This window comes from Crinia signifera, chromosome 5 (assembly GCF_055691185.1).
Source record: "Crinia signifera chromosome 5, ASM5569118v1, whole genome shotgun sequence".
Classification (NCBI taxonomy): Eukaryota; Metazoa; Chordata; class Amphibia; order Anura; family Myobatrachidae; genus Crinia; species Crinia signifera.
Window position 1 is genome coordinate 110,789,629 of NC_139221.1, and position 18,542 is coordinate 110,808,170.

The window sequence follows — 18,542 nt, forward strand, 5'->3', positions numbered from 1 at the left end:
GATTTGACCTGATATTTAATTGTACAGGCACCCTGATGGGATATTGCTATGTTAAATGCACCCCCATTGTTAACGCCACCCCCACTATCAATGCCAACCCGAAGCGTGGCGAGCGCAGCGAGCCCACGAGGGGTGGCGGTACGCGTCCTCCGACCTTTTCATACCCCTACTATCCACGTCGGCGTGGAGTTGACTTTAGATAGTGTGGCTAGCGCAGCAAGCCACGGAGCCAGAAGCGTAGCGAGCCACGGAGCCAGAAGCATGGCGAGCGCAGCGATCCCCGTGGATTACTTCACATGTATTCCGCTCGCCACACTATCTAAAGTCAACTCCATGCCGACGTGGATAGTGGGGGCATGAAACGGTCGGAGGACGGTTACCGCTGCGCTCGCCACACTTCGGGTTGGCGTTGATAGTGGGGGTGGCGTTAACAATGGGGGTGCATTTAACATAGTAAACACCCATCAGGGTGCTTGTACAATTAAAAATTGCATCGCATGCCATTTTAATGGCATGCGATGCAATGCAATATTTTATTGTACAGTGCGGGTCTTTGGACCCGAAAATCGGTTCGCATCGCATACCTTAATTAGTGGTATGCGATGCGCGCCGTGATAATACACAAGTACCCAGTGAGTTTGCAGCTAAATTTAGAGCGACAATTGGGGAAGAGACTACAGCAATATCCTTAGAGGACACTAGGCATGTTTATCAATCTGCATGACCTTCAATCCAAGACTCTTTACTAAACAATAGCCAGGGCCAGCTGACACGCACATACTCTGGCTAAGCAGCATTGTAGGATGCTGAACAAAAGGGAGCCTTATACAGCTACAGTATCAGCTAGATGAAACAAAGCACCATCCTGCCCACCCATCTCACCACCAGCAATGCTTGGGCAGCACCATGACACCGGCATCACTTAATCAGTCAGGCTGATTGGCTTGCCAGTGATCACTGGCAAGCCAATCAGGAGGTGAAGCTGTGTAATGGCTGGGCATTGGTTGGCAGGCAGTAGTGAAGGGCACAATGGTGCAGACATGTAGAAAATGGGTGGGATGGATGTGGAGTTGGGTGCTGAGGGAGATTGGGACTGTTGGACTGACATAGGACAAGTGGGAGAGCTGAGTATCATCTCTCATGGAGGGATTCACATAAACACATCTGTGTAGTCACAGGCTCACTAAAGGTGCCCATACACAGTGCAATAATTGCATGCATTTTGGTCTAGATTGCATTGCGTCGCACACAAATCACATGCGATTTGTGTGTGATGCGATTTGTGTGTGATGCGATGAGGACCTACTTAAAAAAGTATGTGCAGCACATACTTTTGAACTGTGATATGGGATGTGCGCATCGTATCGCACCTGCGAAACGCACCGTGTATGGGCACTTTAAGGATAATAATAGCTCCAATCGGAGTCATGGCATAGAGCTACTTTGGGCATTAGATATAGCAGTTTCCTGCACAAATGTGACCGACTCACAGCTTTCCAGACTATTTGCAGCTACATTCAGTGCTTTCATTTATGCATTAAGGGGTTTATTGCATACAGATCACCCTCCTTCCTCATTCTCACTGGGGGACAGAGGAAGAGATGGAGAATTGGCTGGAGGTCTGCAGACACAGCTGGGACCTGCCTGGGACCCTGTCCTGTCTGTGTCTGACTCCGGAAACATGTTCAGTTTAGCGGCATTCGGGGGAGGGTACTCACAGGAGTCAGGGGCTGGCTTATAGAAGATGATAGACAAGCAGTGCTGTCTCCTGTGATTCATCAGCCATTAAGTCAGTCAGGGATACACACAGTGGCAGCTGCTGATCCCTGGTCAAGGCACCCAGCACATATTACATACTGTACAACACCAAATGTATACTTATATGTGCTGACTGTCTTCCTATGCAATGTGTGGTCATCCCCCTTAACTTATGATTACCATAATTTTCGTTGATCTAGTTATTAGATAAGAAAGGTGTTTCTACACAGATGCTGGCAATCATGCAGTAGGAGCAGGGACGGGGGAAGTCTTCTCAGCATCCTAGGAAAACTTCAACCTATGTCCCCCCCCCCCCAGCATACTGCCACCAATACCCACTTTTCAACTCCTTATGGCACATTTGCCTAACATTCGGAAAGGCTGGAAGGCTCCCAAAAATTGGGTGATCTTCCCAGACCCCAAAGAAGATGGGCAAGTTCCCTGCTTTCCCTGGAGGCATCCCGTTGAAACCCACAACAGATTGCAAGGAGGAGGGGGCAGCAAAGTGGGGAAATTTGCTCCAAAGGTAAGTAGGGAGGTCAGGTCTTAGAAGTTCCACGCAGCCACCTGCTTTTAGTACAACAAGGATCCTTATAGACCTCATTGATTTTGGCTAGGCAGACTCGGTGGCGCCCCCATATCCTGTTGCCCTAGGTAGCTGTCTAAAGCTGCCAAATGGTAGAGCCAACCCTTAGTAGGAGAGAAGCCCAGGAACAGTGTCCCTCCTGGAATGGTTTATATTAAGAGATACTCTACTGTGCTTACACTACATGGAAAGAGTGATGGTTACTTTGCAGTAAAGTGAAGCAGAGGAAATGTGTTTTTTCCCATCCTAGTTTTATTAATGTCCCGTAAACCCCCCCCCCTCCAAAAAAAATATGATGATGATAAAATCAGAAATGTTGATGGATACTTGGAGTTCTCCTTGATAGATACGTTGATTAAGCATTTCAAAACATTTAGACAATTCACATCCCAGGTTTCCTCCCCTAGGAAAATGCCTAGGTCCAGGAGTGGGTGGCCCAGAGTTACTGTAGGGTTGAGTGGTATTATGGAAAAATAATGTCCCTGTCTATGTAAATACATAGGGTTGTGGAAAGCCAGGGGTAGGAATGGATGAGGTAATGAAATTCTAAATTTGGAGATGCTGGTAAAGGTAGGCTTGTGGAAGATGAGGTCTCTCAGAAATTTTAGCAAAAGATTGCAGAGTGAATCTACCGAAAATAGCAAAAATGGGTGGTGCTGCCCATGTAGATGCCACATGGGATGGAAACATGTTAGGAATGCATCCCTTCCTAAGTGTCAAGGAAGTTGGTAGGTATGTCTCATCCAAAGCTGCTCTATACACAAGTCTTATGGGAAGGGCTAATAACATTGCACACCCTCAGGAGCTTAAACATAGCTCATGCCGTCTCTGTGATGACATGGCTCATGTACCATAAGGGAGGGATAATCAAAAGAGTATAAATCTGGAGTCAGTGGGGGGAATTTACTAAGATGGGAGATCTATTTCACATGGGATGTGGCTACTATATACACTATCTTTTATCTTCTAGAAAGTGCTAAATAAGAAATAGAACTCCCATCTTAGTAAATTCCCTTCAGTGTGAGCAACTGCTTAGATATTTACAAAACCGGACCAATCTGAAAACACACAACCATAACCAAAAATTCTATATATCAAAATACACTATGAGGGGCTTATGGTATGGTAGGCCTTACTGTGAAAGACTTGGAATTCCAGGGACTGGCGTATTTATAATGGGTGCAGTGTATGCGGTGCACATGAGCCCCCGAGCGCACACCCATTCTTTTAATACTCCCCCCCCCCCCGGAGTCCCGCTTTGGCAGCAGCAACAATCACTGGGAAAATGGCACGACAGACATTTTCCTGGTGCTTTGCGCATGCGCATAGACATCACTAGGATCCCCTAATGATCCTAGTTGCCCAGAGTGTACAGTATACTAGTGAGGAGGGGGGCCAGTTTGCACATGGGCCGCCTCCTCTTTAGAAGAGCCTCTGAGTCCAGGGCTCTCACTTAGGGCGAGATGTACTAAGCATGGAAAAGTGATACAGGTTGAGTATCCCGTATCCAAAATGCTCGGGACCAGGAGAATTTTGGATAACGGATTATTCCGTATTTCAGAATATTTTAATATTTCAATGATGTATTTTGAAGTACAGTATCTTGCATTTATGTTGTATAAACACATCAAACACATGAAATGCACACAAATATATTTTATTTGTTCAAAAAACAAGGTTTCAAGAACATGAAAAAAGTTTGTGTGCTATCTCAGTTATTGAATTTGAATGCCAAGCAATCATGTTCTTGTACATATATAGTGCCAGTTACATATCATGTCCTCAGTAATGCTGTTACAGATGGGACATCCATCACATACCAGTGAGTTTTTAACAAAAAAAAAAAAAATTTCACTTTCTGGAATGTATGGTTTTCGGAATAATTCGGATAAGGGATATTCGGATACGGGATACTCAACCTGTACAATGAAAAGTGATAAACCAACAACCAATCAGCTCATACCTGTTATTTTTCAAACACAGCCTGTGACATGGCAGTTAGAGCTGATTGGCTGGCGGTTTATCACTCTCCATTTTATCACTTTTCAAGCTTAGTACATCTGACCCTTAAGGTCTAAATGGTGGGAAAATAGGGAGACACTACATTAGGAAAATTTGCGGGAAGCTAATTATTAATTTGCATGTTCCTTAAAGGCTATTTGTTGCACACAGATAAGGCCTTATAAACGCTAGCAGCAAAAATTGTTCTGTAAAAATACCTAACATGGCACACATTACATTAAAAGCAATTACTCTTCATTTCATTTATATTACACACTCCTCCAAGATTTCAAATGTTTCATTAAGAAGATGAAAGCAGAAAGAATCTGGCTTTCAAATCCGTGTACACCCAGGTTAATGCAGCCTCTCACTTCAATAGTCCTGGCAATGGAGTCGCCATGCAAAGGAAAACATCTCAGCACTGGCTATTTTAAGGGTCAGAGCTTTTCAGATGACTTCATACAGTACATAAAACAGAATTTCCTGCTGACCTCTTTTGTCTCGGAGAGGGGAGCACTTTACCACACTTGAAAAGGTCTCTTATTATACAAGTGATCAATCTTTTCTTTTTTTCCAGGCTACGCGGCCTATTCCACACAGTACAGGTAGATCAAAGCTCAGTGTGAATGAAAACCAAGTGGACAAAATTAAAGTATGGATCAGTGAAAGGCACGAAGGGAAAGATAACCAAGGGAGACAGATATAAAGATACCGGCATGAAAGGAGCCAGACAGAGGATGATAGTGTGAAAGTACAGTACAGTATGCTGCAATAGCAAGTCAGGGATTTCAAACACTACATTTACCAAGGAAAATACAGCGATCTGCATGGACACAGTGCTCACAGTTTCATATCATTATAAACCTTTGCCACAGAGTTGTACTAACAAGGAGATTGAAGACCTATTATTCTCACATCATCTTTAATGAACACTGGAAGTTATTGTCATGAGCAGCTGATTTGAGAATCATTTTTAATTAAAGGGGCAAATATAATCCCTTATAAAGATTAAAACAAATACAGTAGGTGCATACAGAGGGGTTACAAAGTACATGGAAATCCCCCTGCCCACCAATCCAATGACGCAGCGGTGCACCAAGCTGTGTAACTGTGGCCTGGCTCCTCTCAGGCAATTCCCATGACAGAGCTGGCTGGCTGTCTCCACTGATAGCAGCGGCCAATTATATTAGCCTCCAAGTTCGGTGGGCGTGCAGGATGCCGTCTTAACTTGGAAATAGTACCACTTTACAAAAAACCTCCGAGTTCGTCAGGCAACTCACATGGCCGCCAACCTCTGAGTGTATTACATTTGGCTGCAGGTGTGTGTCTCCCATGCTGGGGGTGTGCCAGCATGGGTGGTGGCGTGCAGAACTAAGGGCCTAATGGAATTGGAGTTGAAAATGATCAAGGGCCTATTATGAAAAGTGGAGATGAGGTCAATGCCATGTAGGCATGTAGAATGAAAACACTATATGCCCCAATGTTTCCCTAAATATCTAACTGCACCAAAATTGCATAAATGTTATAAATAGAAATGCTATTTTAATGCTTAGAATTTATTGCTAACAATGTGGCAGCTGATGTCTGTCTGGTGATGATCATTCTGCCATGATGATGGGCCTATTTTATGTGGAGGCCTGGAGGTACAGCTCCATCTGCCCCATTGTTAATATGGCCTTAGTGGCAGGGGCCGGGCTTTCCTCACCCTATGGGATACTCCTCAGCCAGAAGCAGGTGTGTGTCTGACAATATATATATATATATATATATATATATATATATATATATATATAAATAATGGAAAAGAGCACATACTGTAGACCTGGGGTAGCCAACTCCAGATACCAACAGTGCATGTTTTCCAGATCTCCTCACAGAATCACAAGTGAAGTAATTAGCTCCACCTGTGGATCTTTTATGATGAAATGTGTTAGTGAGTAATGAGTGCACCTGTGCAGCAGCTAGGTTGTCTGGAAATTGTGAACTGTTGGTAGCTCTCGAGGACTGGAGTTGGCTTCCCCTGCTTTGTAGGATCTATAAATATGTAAACCATAAATTGCGTAAGAACTTTGAAATTCTTTGGCCCAGTTACGGTAATGTCAAAAGTTTGTGTTTAGGAGACAATCAACGTCACCAAGTATAAAATAATGGTACTTGTATAGTTTCACGGCGCCAATGCCCGCAGATCGCATGCAAATTGTATGCGATGCGATTTAGCACACCACACAAATCGCATGCGATCAGATGCGATTTAGCACACCCCCAATTTCAACGTCAGCCCTAAGCGTGGCAAATACGTGTCCTCCCGACCTGTTCATACCCCCACTATCCACATCGGCGTGGATTTGATTTTACAAAGTGTGGCGAGCGCAACGAGCCCCTCGAGGGGATGCGGAAAATGAGCTTGAAGCATGGTGAGCGCAGCGAGCCATGCAGATTACTTGACGTGTATTCCGCTGCGCTTGCCACACTTTATAAAATCAACTCCACACCGACGTGGATAGTGGGGGTAATGAACAGGTACCACATCTGCTCGGCAAGCTTCGGCTGATGTGGATAGTGGGGGTGTGCTAAATCGCATTGCATCACATTGCATGCGATTTGAGTGTGATGTGATGGTGGGGGTGTGCTAAACCGCATCACACACAAATCGCATGCGATGCGATCTGCGGGCAGTACCGCTGTGAAACTACACAAGTACCGAAATAATTACTGGCTTAATTAAGATGACTGCAGTGTTCATTACCCCAGATATCCATTGTTATAGAAAGGCCAGTTATAATCATATGCAGAAAAAGCCTTGTGAATGTGATAGCTAGTGGGAAAAAAAATAAAAATCATCTGCCAGTTTAATTGTTTAATGTCAGCTGAATTGTGTTACGCTGGCTAGAAATATAGAGCAAGTAATATTTAAGCAAACCTTGGGTTAAAAAACCATGGTCATATACTGTAGTGAAAAAGTTAATCTTATCAATGTGGAAATAGAGATAAACTCAAATAAAAGGAAATAAAAAAGGTTTCCTTCCTAATTACTGCAACGTCACTGAGCTTACAGTGAATACACGTAGAGGCTATATCATGCCGTATGAATCATGTGACAGGAACACACAGAGACTACCATCTAGGACCAATAAAATAGCCACATATAACAAAATATAGTAGCAGACTAGAGACTACAAGCAGAGCCTTAGTCATGAAACACAAAGCAGTCCGCTGGTTAATCACGCATCTATTACCGTTAGTGGTAAAGCTGGAACGTATGATGCAGTACCAGTAAACAGCATCATGTGAATGTATAGGTGCAATTTACAAGCACTGACACATAGTAAAACTATTTGTCAGATGACTTGGGAAATGACGCAATTCATTTATTTGCAAGACTAACAAATGTACATATATCACACATATTGGAGAATCGCATGTACTATCGTTGCCTGCAACTCTTAATTGTTTTGATGTATGGGCGGGTGGGTGGTGGGGGTCATTGATGTCAATGGGCATTCCCTTTTCAGGACAGTTGTTTGACCTAAGTGTTTAAATACTACTGTAGGCAATTTCTATGCCTGACAATCCCACTGTGCCAATCATTGCAAGACTATAAGTGCAAGGCACGTGTTAATATTTCAGTTTATCGGGTATGAGTTGAGTACATGCGGCAAAAGAATAACAGAGGCTGGCAGGGGAAGTGATTAGAGAAATACCAGCAGAACCCCACCCCTTCCTCAGCTGCACCTAGGACGGTCACAGTGGATGCCGCCTATTTAACTCCTCACCTCAGACACTCACCTGCCCAGCAGGTATAACTTTGGTAAATTGCATCGGTGTGCAGCAATACAGAATGTAAAGTACTGCAGTAAATTAATAATCATGATAATAAATTGATCCTTTAATCATGCACAGTAAATAAACATATCCATTTACCTATTTACATACCTCCCAACTGTCTACCTTTTTTGGACTGTCCCCCCCCCAGGGCCGACAGTGACATGCGGGGGGGGTTGTTGGGGGTGCCCCCTCCTGCTACCGCTCTGCTGCAGCGGTAAATAGACTCTGTGCTCTGTGTTTTTGGTTCTGGCATTTAAGTGAGCTTGATTTGCTGATCAGTTTCTACACAATGGGCCTTATTCAGATCTGAGCTCAGTACAAATTTGTTTGGAAAATGGGCAAAACCATGTGCACTGCAGGTGGGGCAGATGTAACATGTGCAGAGAGAGTTAGATTTGGGTGAGTTATTTTCTTTCTGTGCAGGGTAAATACTGCCTGCATTATTTTTACACTGCAATTTAGATTTCAGTTTCAGCACACCCCATCCAAATGTAGCTCTCTTTGCACAGGTTACATCTGCTCCACCTGCAGCGCACATGGTTTTGCCCATTTTCCAAACAAATTTGTACTGAGCTCAGATCTGAATAAGGCCCAATGTGCAATGTTATAACTACATTTACTAAGCATCGAGTTTTCAAAGCTGCACATTTGCAAACGGCATTTAAAACAACAATAGTATAAAATGCAACATTATAATAATGGCTTTGCATTCAATATTATTGCTAGTTTAAAAATGACAACTTTGAAAGCCTGTTGCTTAGTAAATATATCCCCTAGGCTGGATGTAGTGCACAAATGGTTAAGCTGCTTGTAAGTGTAAAGTCCTTGTTGAGTGTTTTATTTCTTCCTCAATGAAACACTATAGAAGACTGTGCCAAGACACCTCCAAGTATATGACTCTAGCTTTCCTCTTCACATTTTGACTTGAAATTAGCCGAGCTATCGAATGTATTTAATAGTAGCTTGGGAATTCTTGGCCTGGCGGTAGAAGACATTGGAAAACCATTACGCTTACTCTTCTGGCTGGCTAAAGACTGAGCACTTTAAAATAATATAAATATATTTACTGACATTTAAGTTCTCTATTTCCACCAGTTTAAAGAGCTCCATAATTCTAGTCACATAAAATAGCTGATAAAAAGTGGTTTCCACTTTCTATTGACTGTCTTTAAGTGTCCTTCCCCTATATAATATTTAGGGGAAGGTTTCACCTATCCACCGCTGACACAATTTGTTCCATTTAACTGTGTTCCATCGCTAGCATAGCCAGAAAGTGCCACTCTGCTTTGGCAGTTAGGAGTTGAAAATGAAAGTTTGAGGGAAAGGACCACCAACAGATATACTGAGGAAGGCCGGCCATCTGAGGAAAAAGTATAAATATGTGGAAAATCTCTTCAACGTCCAACAACAAAAATGTTTAAGCGCCTATTTCTGAAATGGAAAAATGTGGTCAGGCATCTATTTTCAGGGGACTGCCATAATTAACAGAAGCAGGGCAATTAAGAATGGGGTACAGCAGTACATATACAATTAGTCTGTTTAGCTGCCTATGGAACTCTAAGAATGCCACATTTAAAATGCTTGGTATTAAAATGTTAGCCTATAGAATGCGGCCCCATTAACTCACACCATCTGTAGACAGAAATTGTAGCCTGTGTTCTACACTATCTTTTTTTTGGAGAAGGATCTAATGGTTCATGTGGCCAGCCATGTCCGAAGTGGGAATTAAAGTGAGCAGGATCACCTTCCTCGTGGTAAGTAGTTCTGAAAAATATTCTTAATAGTTGTGATGTGCAGCGATAAGGACTGCTCATTTACAGGGCTTGCCCACACATTTTAATAAATACGCTCCAAAATATCAAATGCAAAGTTAAAATGTATTTTTCAGATTTCAGACCCCATGCATCTGACAAATGAACAACACAGAATTAGTTTCAGATTCCTTGATGACTAAAGGGTCTTGCCACTCAACAAATACAGTGGCCCAACCTATAATGTCTGCAGATGGTTGAGCAGTCTACTAGATATACTGTACTGAAATGTGGTCATTGTATTCTTGTTTTCAGGGATTTTTTAGTTTTTTTACAAGACTTCATAATACTGTATGTGGTTATACTCACTACAGAATTCTTCCTGCCCTGGGTGTATACTAAAGAGGTTATACCAGTAATGAGCAACTTAAGTACATGAAGGGCTATATGTGTGGTCTTCTTGCATGAGTAAGGGCCGCTCAATACTCTTAATCAAAGTATCAAATGAAACAATAGATCTAGTCAAAGAAAAGATCTAATATTTCCCTCTTATCCTAAAATAGCCATGCCTCTAACACCTCAAATTCCCATTCCCCTACATGTCATGTGAAACCTCTCCTCCACACATTCCGGGACATTGCTCTAACTGGGTGAACTAAGGCAGTCATCAGTGTTAATGGAATATGCCTTTATTGATACAACAAAAGTTATAACTACAGTATATTCAAAGAAATGAATGTCATAATGATATCTGTACAAGCTGATACACATATTGGCCAGAAGAGAAATTAAATCTTTCTCCTTGAATTATGAGAATAAAACGAATCCGCAATAAACCTACAAAACAGGAATTATGGATACAAATAACATTTGGTCAAAGTTTAAATATGTGAAAATGATCTTTCTGTATTGGATTCTGTTTGGAGAAATAATGAGATTTGTATTGTTTTTACTATAGTGGCAATGTGCACTGTATATTTGATATTGTGGAAAATAAAGCAAGAAACACCGTAAACATTCATCTAAAATATTGCAGACGCCAGTGATCATCATGCTTACAGATTAAATATCACAAAGTTACAATGTTATTAAAATAAAATGGCACAGTCTATGGAGTTTGTCACTAGCACGGGATCCATACAAAAGCCATTTACAGTATTGCAGTGTTTGACCCATGAGCTAGCAGGTAGAGCGCCTATACAATATGATCCAAAGCGTCCAATACATTTTTATCCAAATTGTCCTTACTGCATAGTTGCCTACCCTCCTGCATTCTGCAGGAGACTCCCTGAAATAACAGCAATCTCCCTCTCTCCCTCATTAGTCTAGCAGTCTCCCACATTTCACCTAGGCCACATTACACTGTTACATTTTTGGGGGGGGGGGGGGGGGGGGGGGGGGGGGGAAGGAATGAGAGTCAGATACATTTACATTGAATCATCAGCAACATTTCCCAGCACAAGTATAGTAGCCATTACTAACTGCTTTGGATCTCATCTACATTTGGACATAAGTAATTTTACAAGACAGCAGTACACACCCACACTTCTAGGTGCCACGTTCACAATCTCCACGGAGTCATCGGCGCCCCCCCCCCCCCCCCCCCTGGAGTCACCGGGACTGCCTGAAGCACACAGATGCATGACATATAAGTGCATCTGTATTATAACCTGTGTTGTAATCATGATCTGCATAAACTACAAACAGCTGAACCAAATCCCTTAGCTAAAGCTGGGGTCCCTTGTCTCAATCAGTGTCACTGCAGGGACTGTACTGTACCACGCAGAATGACAATGCATGTAATCTGCAGTATACTTGTACAATACTGGATGAGCAGCAGTGTAACTCAGCACTGCACTAGAGGAGGTAATGGAAGCTCTCAGCCTCTGAGTGACCTCATCCTGCAGCCTATAACTCCTCTCCTCTTCACGTAAAAATCATGCCTTTAAAACCTCTCAGTCTAAAGAGTTTAGTGTGTCTGTGTGCAGATTTACTAGACATATTGCTGATTTCATTTAAGGTCTCAAGCATGTCTTCCCTTTTACTGTCTGCCAGGGCCTATAAAACCACAGCAGCCGTGACATTTACAGTAATAAATGTAATGTTGTCTGCTGCTTCCCCCTGTTATTGTTAACATTTGTTTACCATCTATTGTAAAATATGAAAAATAATCTGGAAGAACAATCGTGAAATTACATGGCTGAGCAAACCGTCCTGCTTTCATATGCTAAAACCCGGGCTACAGTCTGTGCAGTCCCAAACATTTCCGAACGGCAGGAGCGTAAGATGATGCTTAGAAATGTGATACACATTTTCATTTCACACTTCATCAGCTTTTACAGCCATGCCTTAGTGAAATACAAGACAGTGCCTGGAAATCCGCCACATTTACCAAGGTATAAACTGAAGATCACAGCGCTGGCAGATCTTTTTATTATAATTAGTCAATAAAGTCCCAAATCGAAGAATATACAGAGCAAGTTAAAAGGGGGTTTAGTAGTTACATTTAGTATGACACTCCATGTAACCTTAGATTATTAAAAAGTGTACCTCTCTCCAATACCTTAGACTTTACCAATGACATCACCATACCTCCCAGCAGGCAAGCATTTGGAGTTGGTGCATAGTAAGGAGTTGCAGCTATGCCTCAAAGGGGAATGTCTTTTTACATTGGGAGAGAGTTCTTTGGAAGTCATTATAATCAGCCACAATATGGCATTTCAATGAGATGTTTGGGTGGTATACATCACTGAGAACACACCTGACAATTCATCAAGGAGCAGGGACAATACTGAGGCCCAAAGTGAATTGGTATTATGTTTTTCACTTTGGAACGTGCACTACAAAAGACAAAATATTTCCATGTCAGAGCGTAAGGTACTAACGGACAAATAAGATTATACGACACGGAGATAACCACTTTTGGATAGCTCGCTAAGGGTCAACCAACATTTAAAAGACTAGAAGCTCTAGCAATGGCACAATGTTCAACAGCAGCATAGAGACCTCAGATCATAGCCCCCAGCCTGGTGTACATCTGCAAATCCTCTGGTACCATCTGGTGTCCAGCTCAAAGCCTACTGTCCCAGAAGTACAGAACCCCCATTACCAGCCCGGTGGCATCCAGCTGAAAGAAGGCTGTCCCAGAGCACACAGAACAACTGGTACCAGTCTGGTGTCCAGCTAAAAGTTGGCTGTACCACAGTGTACAGAACCAAAAGTACCAGCCGGGTGTCTTCCGTAACTTGTGTCCAGGTTCATTGCCCCAGTCCAGAGTTTTGTTGTAGTTGCAGAGCTTAAGTCCCCATCATCTCTTCACAGTATATAACTATTGTTCCACATTCTCCTGTCTGCAGTTACCTTGTTTATTTAAGCACAGGGACTTTATTAAACTGTCCAGTTTTCTTCATACAGCTGCCACTCCAATAAGCCTTAATACGATGCCAGGAACACAAGTCAATTAAGTTCCAGTTGTGACACAGATAATGGGGCAGATGTATTAAGCCTAAAGAAGAGATAAACTGGAGATAAAGTGAAAGGAGATAAAGCAGCAGCCAATGAACTGTGTTTGAGAATGACAGTTGGGAGTTGATTCCAGTTTATCTCTTCCCCAGGCTTAATACACCTGCCCCTATGATCCTTAACAGTCCCGCTGTCTACCATTATGAATGCGCTATCAGACCTGAATGGGTTCTTGTTGTTTTATAAAAATGTTGCATGTGCACTGCACCCTTGCAGACCCATTATGTATTGCATGTGCACTGAAACCTCGGCAACCCGCTCTGTATCACATGTGCACTGTGCCCTCACAGACCTATTCTGTATCACATGTGCACTGCAACCTCAGCAACCCGCTCTGTATCACATGTGCACTGTGCCCTCACAGACCCATTCTGTATCACATGTGCACTGCAACCTCGGCAACCCGCTCTGTATCACATGTGCACTCTGCCCTCACAGACCCATTCTGTTTCACATTCAGCAACCCACTCTGTATAACACGTGCACCGTGCCCTCACAGACCCATTCTGTATCACATGTGCACTGCAACCTCGGCAACCCGCTCTGTATCACATGTGTACTGTGCCCTCACAGACCCATTCTGTATCACATATGCACTGTACCCTCACACCCCCATTCTGTTTCACATGTGCACTGCGCCCTCAGCAACCCACTCTGTATCACATGTGCACTGCGCCCTTGCAGACCCATTCTGTATAACACGTGCACTGTGCCCTCACAGACCCATTCTGTATCATATGTGCACTGCGCCCTCGGCAACCCACTCTGCATCACATGTGCACTGTGCCCTCACAGACCCATTCTGTTTCACATGTGCCCTGCACCCTCAGCAACCCACTCTGTATCACATGTGCACTGCGCCCACGCAGACCCATTCTGTATCACATGTGCACTGTGCCCTCAGTAACCCAATCTTTATCACATGTGCACCGTGCCCTCACAGACCTATTCTGTATCACATGTGCACCGTGCCCTCACAGACCTATTCTGTATCACATGTGCACCGTGCCCTCACAGACCTATTCTGTATCACATGTGCACTGTGCCCTCACAGACCTATTCTGTATCACATGTGCACCGTGCCCTCACAGACCTATTCTGTATCACATGTGCACCGTGCCCTCACAGACCTATTCTGTATCACATGTGCACTGTGCCCTCAGCAACCCACTCTGTATCACATGTGCACCGTGCCCTCACAGACCTATTCTGTGTAACATCAGCACTAAGCTGATGGGAAACAGGCAGGGAATAGATTGTCGGAGAGGCCAGGTGTCGAAACACCTCTCCAATCACTTTCTATTTAATACTGTACATCTTTGCCCTAAGACGTCCTACCTCATTGTGATGAAGAATCTCTCTTCTCACTACACTACTAAAAATGACAGGATAATATATTTGCCCCCATATTACACAATTATTCCCATTCAATATAAAATACTACTGTTTTATTATCTGTAACAACATTTGCTTTAAAGCTAGGCCTATGCTATCTTTATTTCTGTGTAACGCTGTGATTTGCCCTGTTGTTATGGGAAAACTGTACATAAATCCCTTACATCATGCTTTATGAATTATAAATACCTTACTTTCCCGTGCATTCTATGGCTATATGTATCCTACTGTTACCCAGAAAATGCCAAAAGCTAAATATTGCAAAAGCAGATTTGTAGGCTGTATACACTGGTACTGGATCCTATGGCTTATCTCATTTACACATTTATAGACACCACTGTAAACATGTGAAGCATGACCCTTCATGCTCACCTTTATTCACACACTCCGTATGATAAGCAATCAGCGCCTCTCAGCAACATTTCACCGTCAAGACACACATATATATTTGCTACATGAATATATATACGAATGGTTACTTTGCCAGGTGCCATCCTCATGTGCTCCAAAACCTCCGTTGGACGGGCTACGAAAGTTACTGAACATACAGACCTGAAATATAGCTACAGGCACAAACATAGTGGTCAAAGTTGGGGTATGTATCAGGGGAGGCTTTATTTAAGAGCCCACATCACTGCACACAGCTTCCCCCAGACATCTCCCTAATCAGTGTTGCAATGGGGCGGGCCGAACCTGCTCCTCGGTTGCATTTTGAATTTCTGGCTGGTCAGTGAGCCACGATTGGCACACAGCCAGTGCCAAATTCCAAATACTGCAGACTTCTCCTGATTGGCTGCTGGTCAGGGAACTGTATTGCTGATAACATGACAAGGATCTTGATTATCTAAAGAATAGTTTACCCCCAGGCACAACACACCAGGAAAACCAACCTTAAAAACAACTTACAATACAGATTTTAGATGTAAAATAAACGCACTTAAACGCACTTACCTCCCATAAACCTGAAACTTTTCCTTTCTCTAGAGGCTTGGTAATGGACGGAGTGTAGACTTTTGAGTCTGACAGCGGTTTTCCCTTCATATAATGTTTTCCTGCTTCAAAAATATGTACTTCAACCATTTTCCCAATGAATGCTGGATCTTTTGGGACAAGTACCTTGAGAAAACAAATTTTAGAAATCACAATTGCTTAGTACAAATGATAACTTAATGATAACAATGTTCTGTTGGATGCATTTCATTTAATATTTCTCTTTCCAATCCCTAGAAGCCAGATATTGGTGGAAGAGTCACATTCTGTATGCACATTTTCTTGATGTGACCTCCCATAGGCAGATTTTCCACAGGGCAACCTGGGCTCCTGCCTAGGGATAAGACCAGAATGATTCTATAAATAGCTTCCAATAGCTTCCAATAAATTGAATGAGTCTATCATTTAAGATGTACCATGAGTTTGGAAAGAAATGGTGCTTTCCCACCTACATATGGTATACAGGTAGGTACTGATTTCTTTAGATCCTTAGAAGAATGGTATTACATTCACAATGTCAACACATACATAATGTACACATTGTGAATGTAGACAGCCGGAATGTCAATAAATGATCTTAGGGTTAGAGTTTGGATAGGCTTTAAGTGGGGTTAGGGAAAAAAAATCATGTAAGTGGGAGCAAGTAATGAGTGTGGATAAGAGATGCAGATCTTGTCAAACGTCACCATTATAATCAACATTCAGAACAGGCCAGCATAATGCTGTCAACCAAATATACCACACCCTAAATAAACACTATTTCTTATCTGCCCGGCTCCCTGGTCCCTTTGCTGGGTTGCCGGCATCCCCCGCCTGGCTCTGGACTGCATATAAAATTTAGCAAATCTTATGTGCAGCCCGCCCGACGTCCCAACTTCAATACGATGTGCACGGGACTACCTATAGGGTCGGACGGGATGTCTACATGTGCGATTTGGGCCAATTTCACAGCCCGATTCATTAGAATCGGGTAAATTGTGATCAAGTCTCATAGTGTATGGTGGCCTTTAGAAGCTGTGGTCCATATTGGAAGGGGGAGTCTAAACAATATTTGCACTCAGTTATGTTTTGACTGGTGAGATAAATGCAGTAGGAAACACTTTAGAGATCATGAAAGTGTGACTTGTTCTAAAATTAGGCATTTTGTTTTTGCTTTATAACAATATCATTACATATCTGTGAATGTATCAGGGGTCATAGATCTTTTTTGAGGTGTCGGTTTTAAATCTATAGTGGGTCATTTGTACAAGGTGGGCCCAAAAGTCTCCATACTGAACATAGGGAAAATTCCATACATACGGTAAGAATTTTTTTATAACTTTTAACAAAGTGTGACATCTTCTCCCTAAATACTTTACAGGTTGAGTATCCCGTATCCAAAATGCTCGGGACCAGGAGAATTTTGGATAACGGATTATTCCGTATTTCGGAATATTTTAATATTTCAATGATGTATTTTCAAGTATCTTGCATGTATGCTGTATAAACACATAATATACACACAAATATATTTTATTACCACATAAAATACACACAAATATATTTTAATTGTTCAAAAAACAAGGTTTCAAAACGTGAAACAAAATGTGTGTACTATCTCAGCACTGAATTTGAATGCCAAGCAATCATTGTATTGCACATATATAGTGCCAGTTGCATATCATGTCCCCAGTGATGCTGTTACAAATGTCCCCAGTGAGTTTTTAGCAAAAAAAAAATTTTTTTTCACTTTCTGGAATGTCCGTATTTCGGAATAATTCGGATAACGGATACTCGGATACGGGATACTCGACCTGTATTCCCATATTCCCTTTAAGAATGACTATCAAATACAGAATGATTAGAAATTATGCTGAAGGCTAGATCAGAAAGCTAGGTTGCTATGGACTTTAAAGGGAAAGATGGCAATATCACACACCCAAAACTGTCACCAAACTATTTGAGACCTTCAACAAGACTAGTAGCATATCAACTGAAATTTTTTTTTTATATATATATATATATATATATATATATATATATAGATAGATAGATAGATAGATAGATAGATACAGAAGTACCAACACACTCGCCATTCCTAAGAATGGGGTGCAAACAGCACCCACTTCCCAGGATGGGGTGCATTGGCCTGTGACTACACACTCTAGTAAATACAAACACAGGGGGCCCAAACTATGTTTGTATATAGCACTTAAAGTCCACACTGTGGCTAAGATAAAGGAGTGACATTGCGATATCTGCACACTGTTCCTCTAATAATATAACTGTTCCAGACTCTCTCTTTGTTCTTGCTATGGCATGCGGTCATTTGGTCTACAGAATGATGGTCGACAGTCATTATTTCGACAGGTCATTAGTTCGACAATACCTAGGTCGACAGTCAAAAGGTTGACATGGGGGTTTTTCACAGTTTTTTAAACCGACAAGTGCCGACAGGAGGTATTTCATGCCTTACCATACACTAGGGCGTGGTGGGAGAATAAAATAGTGTTCCGAGCGCAGCGAGGCACCGTGCCCGACGCAAAGCGGTGCACTTGAAACTGTGTCCATGTTGACTGTGTTGACATTCAGGTAAAAAAAACTGCGAAAACCCCCACGTCGACCTTTTGACTGTCGACATAAACATAGTTGAACTAATGACATGTCGTACTAACGACCTGTCGAACTAATGACCTTTCGACCTAGAACCATGTCGACCTTTTCCCATGTCAACC

The 18,542-nt window shown here is 42.4% G+C and overlaps 1 protein-coding gene across 2 annotated transcripts in view; it reads right to left on the reverse strand.

Annotated features, from left to right (window-relative positions):
* The window catches only part of CDKAL1 (CDKAL1 threonylcarbamoyladenosine tRNA methylthiotransferase), a 794,854-nt gene that overhangs the window by 42,581 nt on the left and 733,731 nt on the right, over positions 1 to 18,542 (reverse strand). For both annotated transcript variants that reach the window (XM_083187848.1, XM_083187847.1), the window contains exon 14: positions 15,790 to 15,954. In XM_083187848.1, the coding sequence (XP_083043974.1) occupies positions 15,790 to 15,954 (165 nt within the window). The remainder of the gene's footprint in view (positions 1 to 15,789; positions 15,955 to 18,542) is intronic.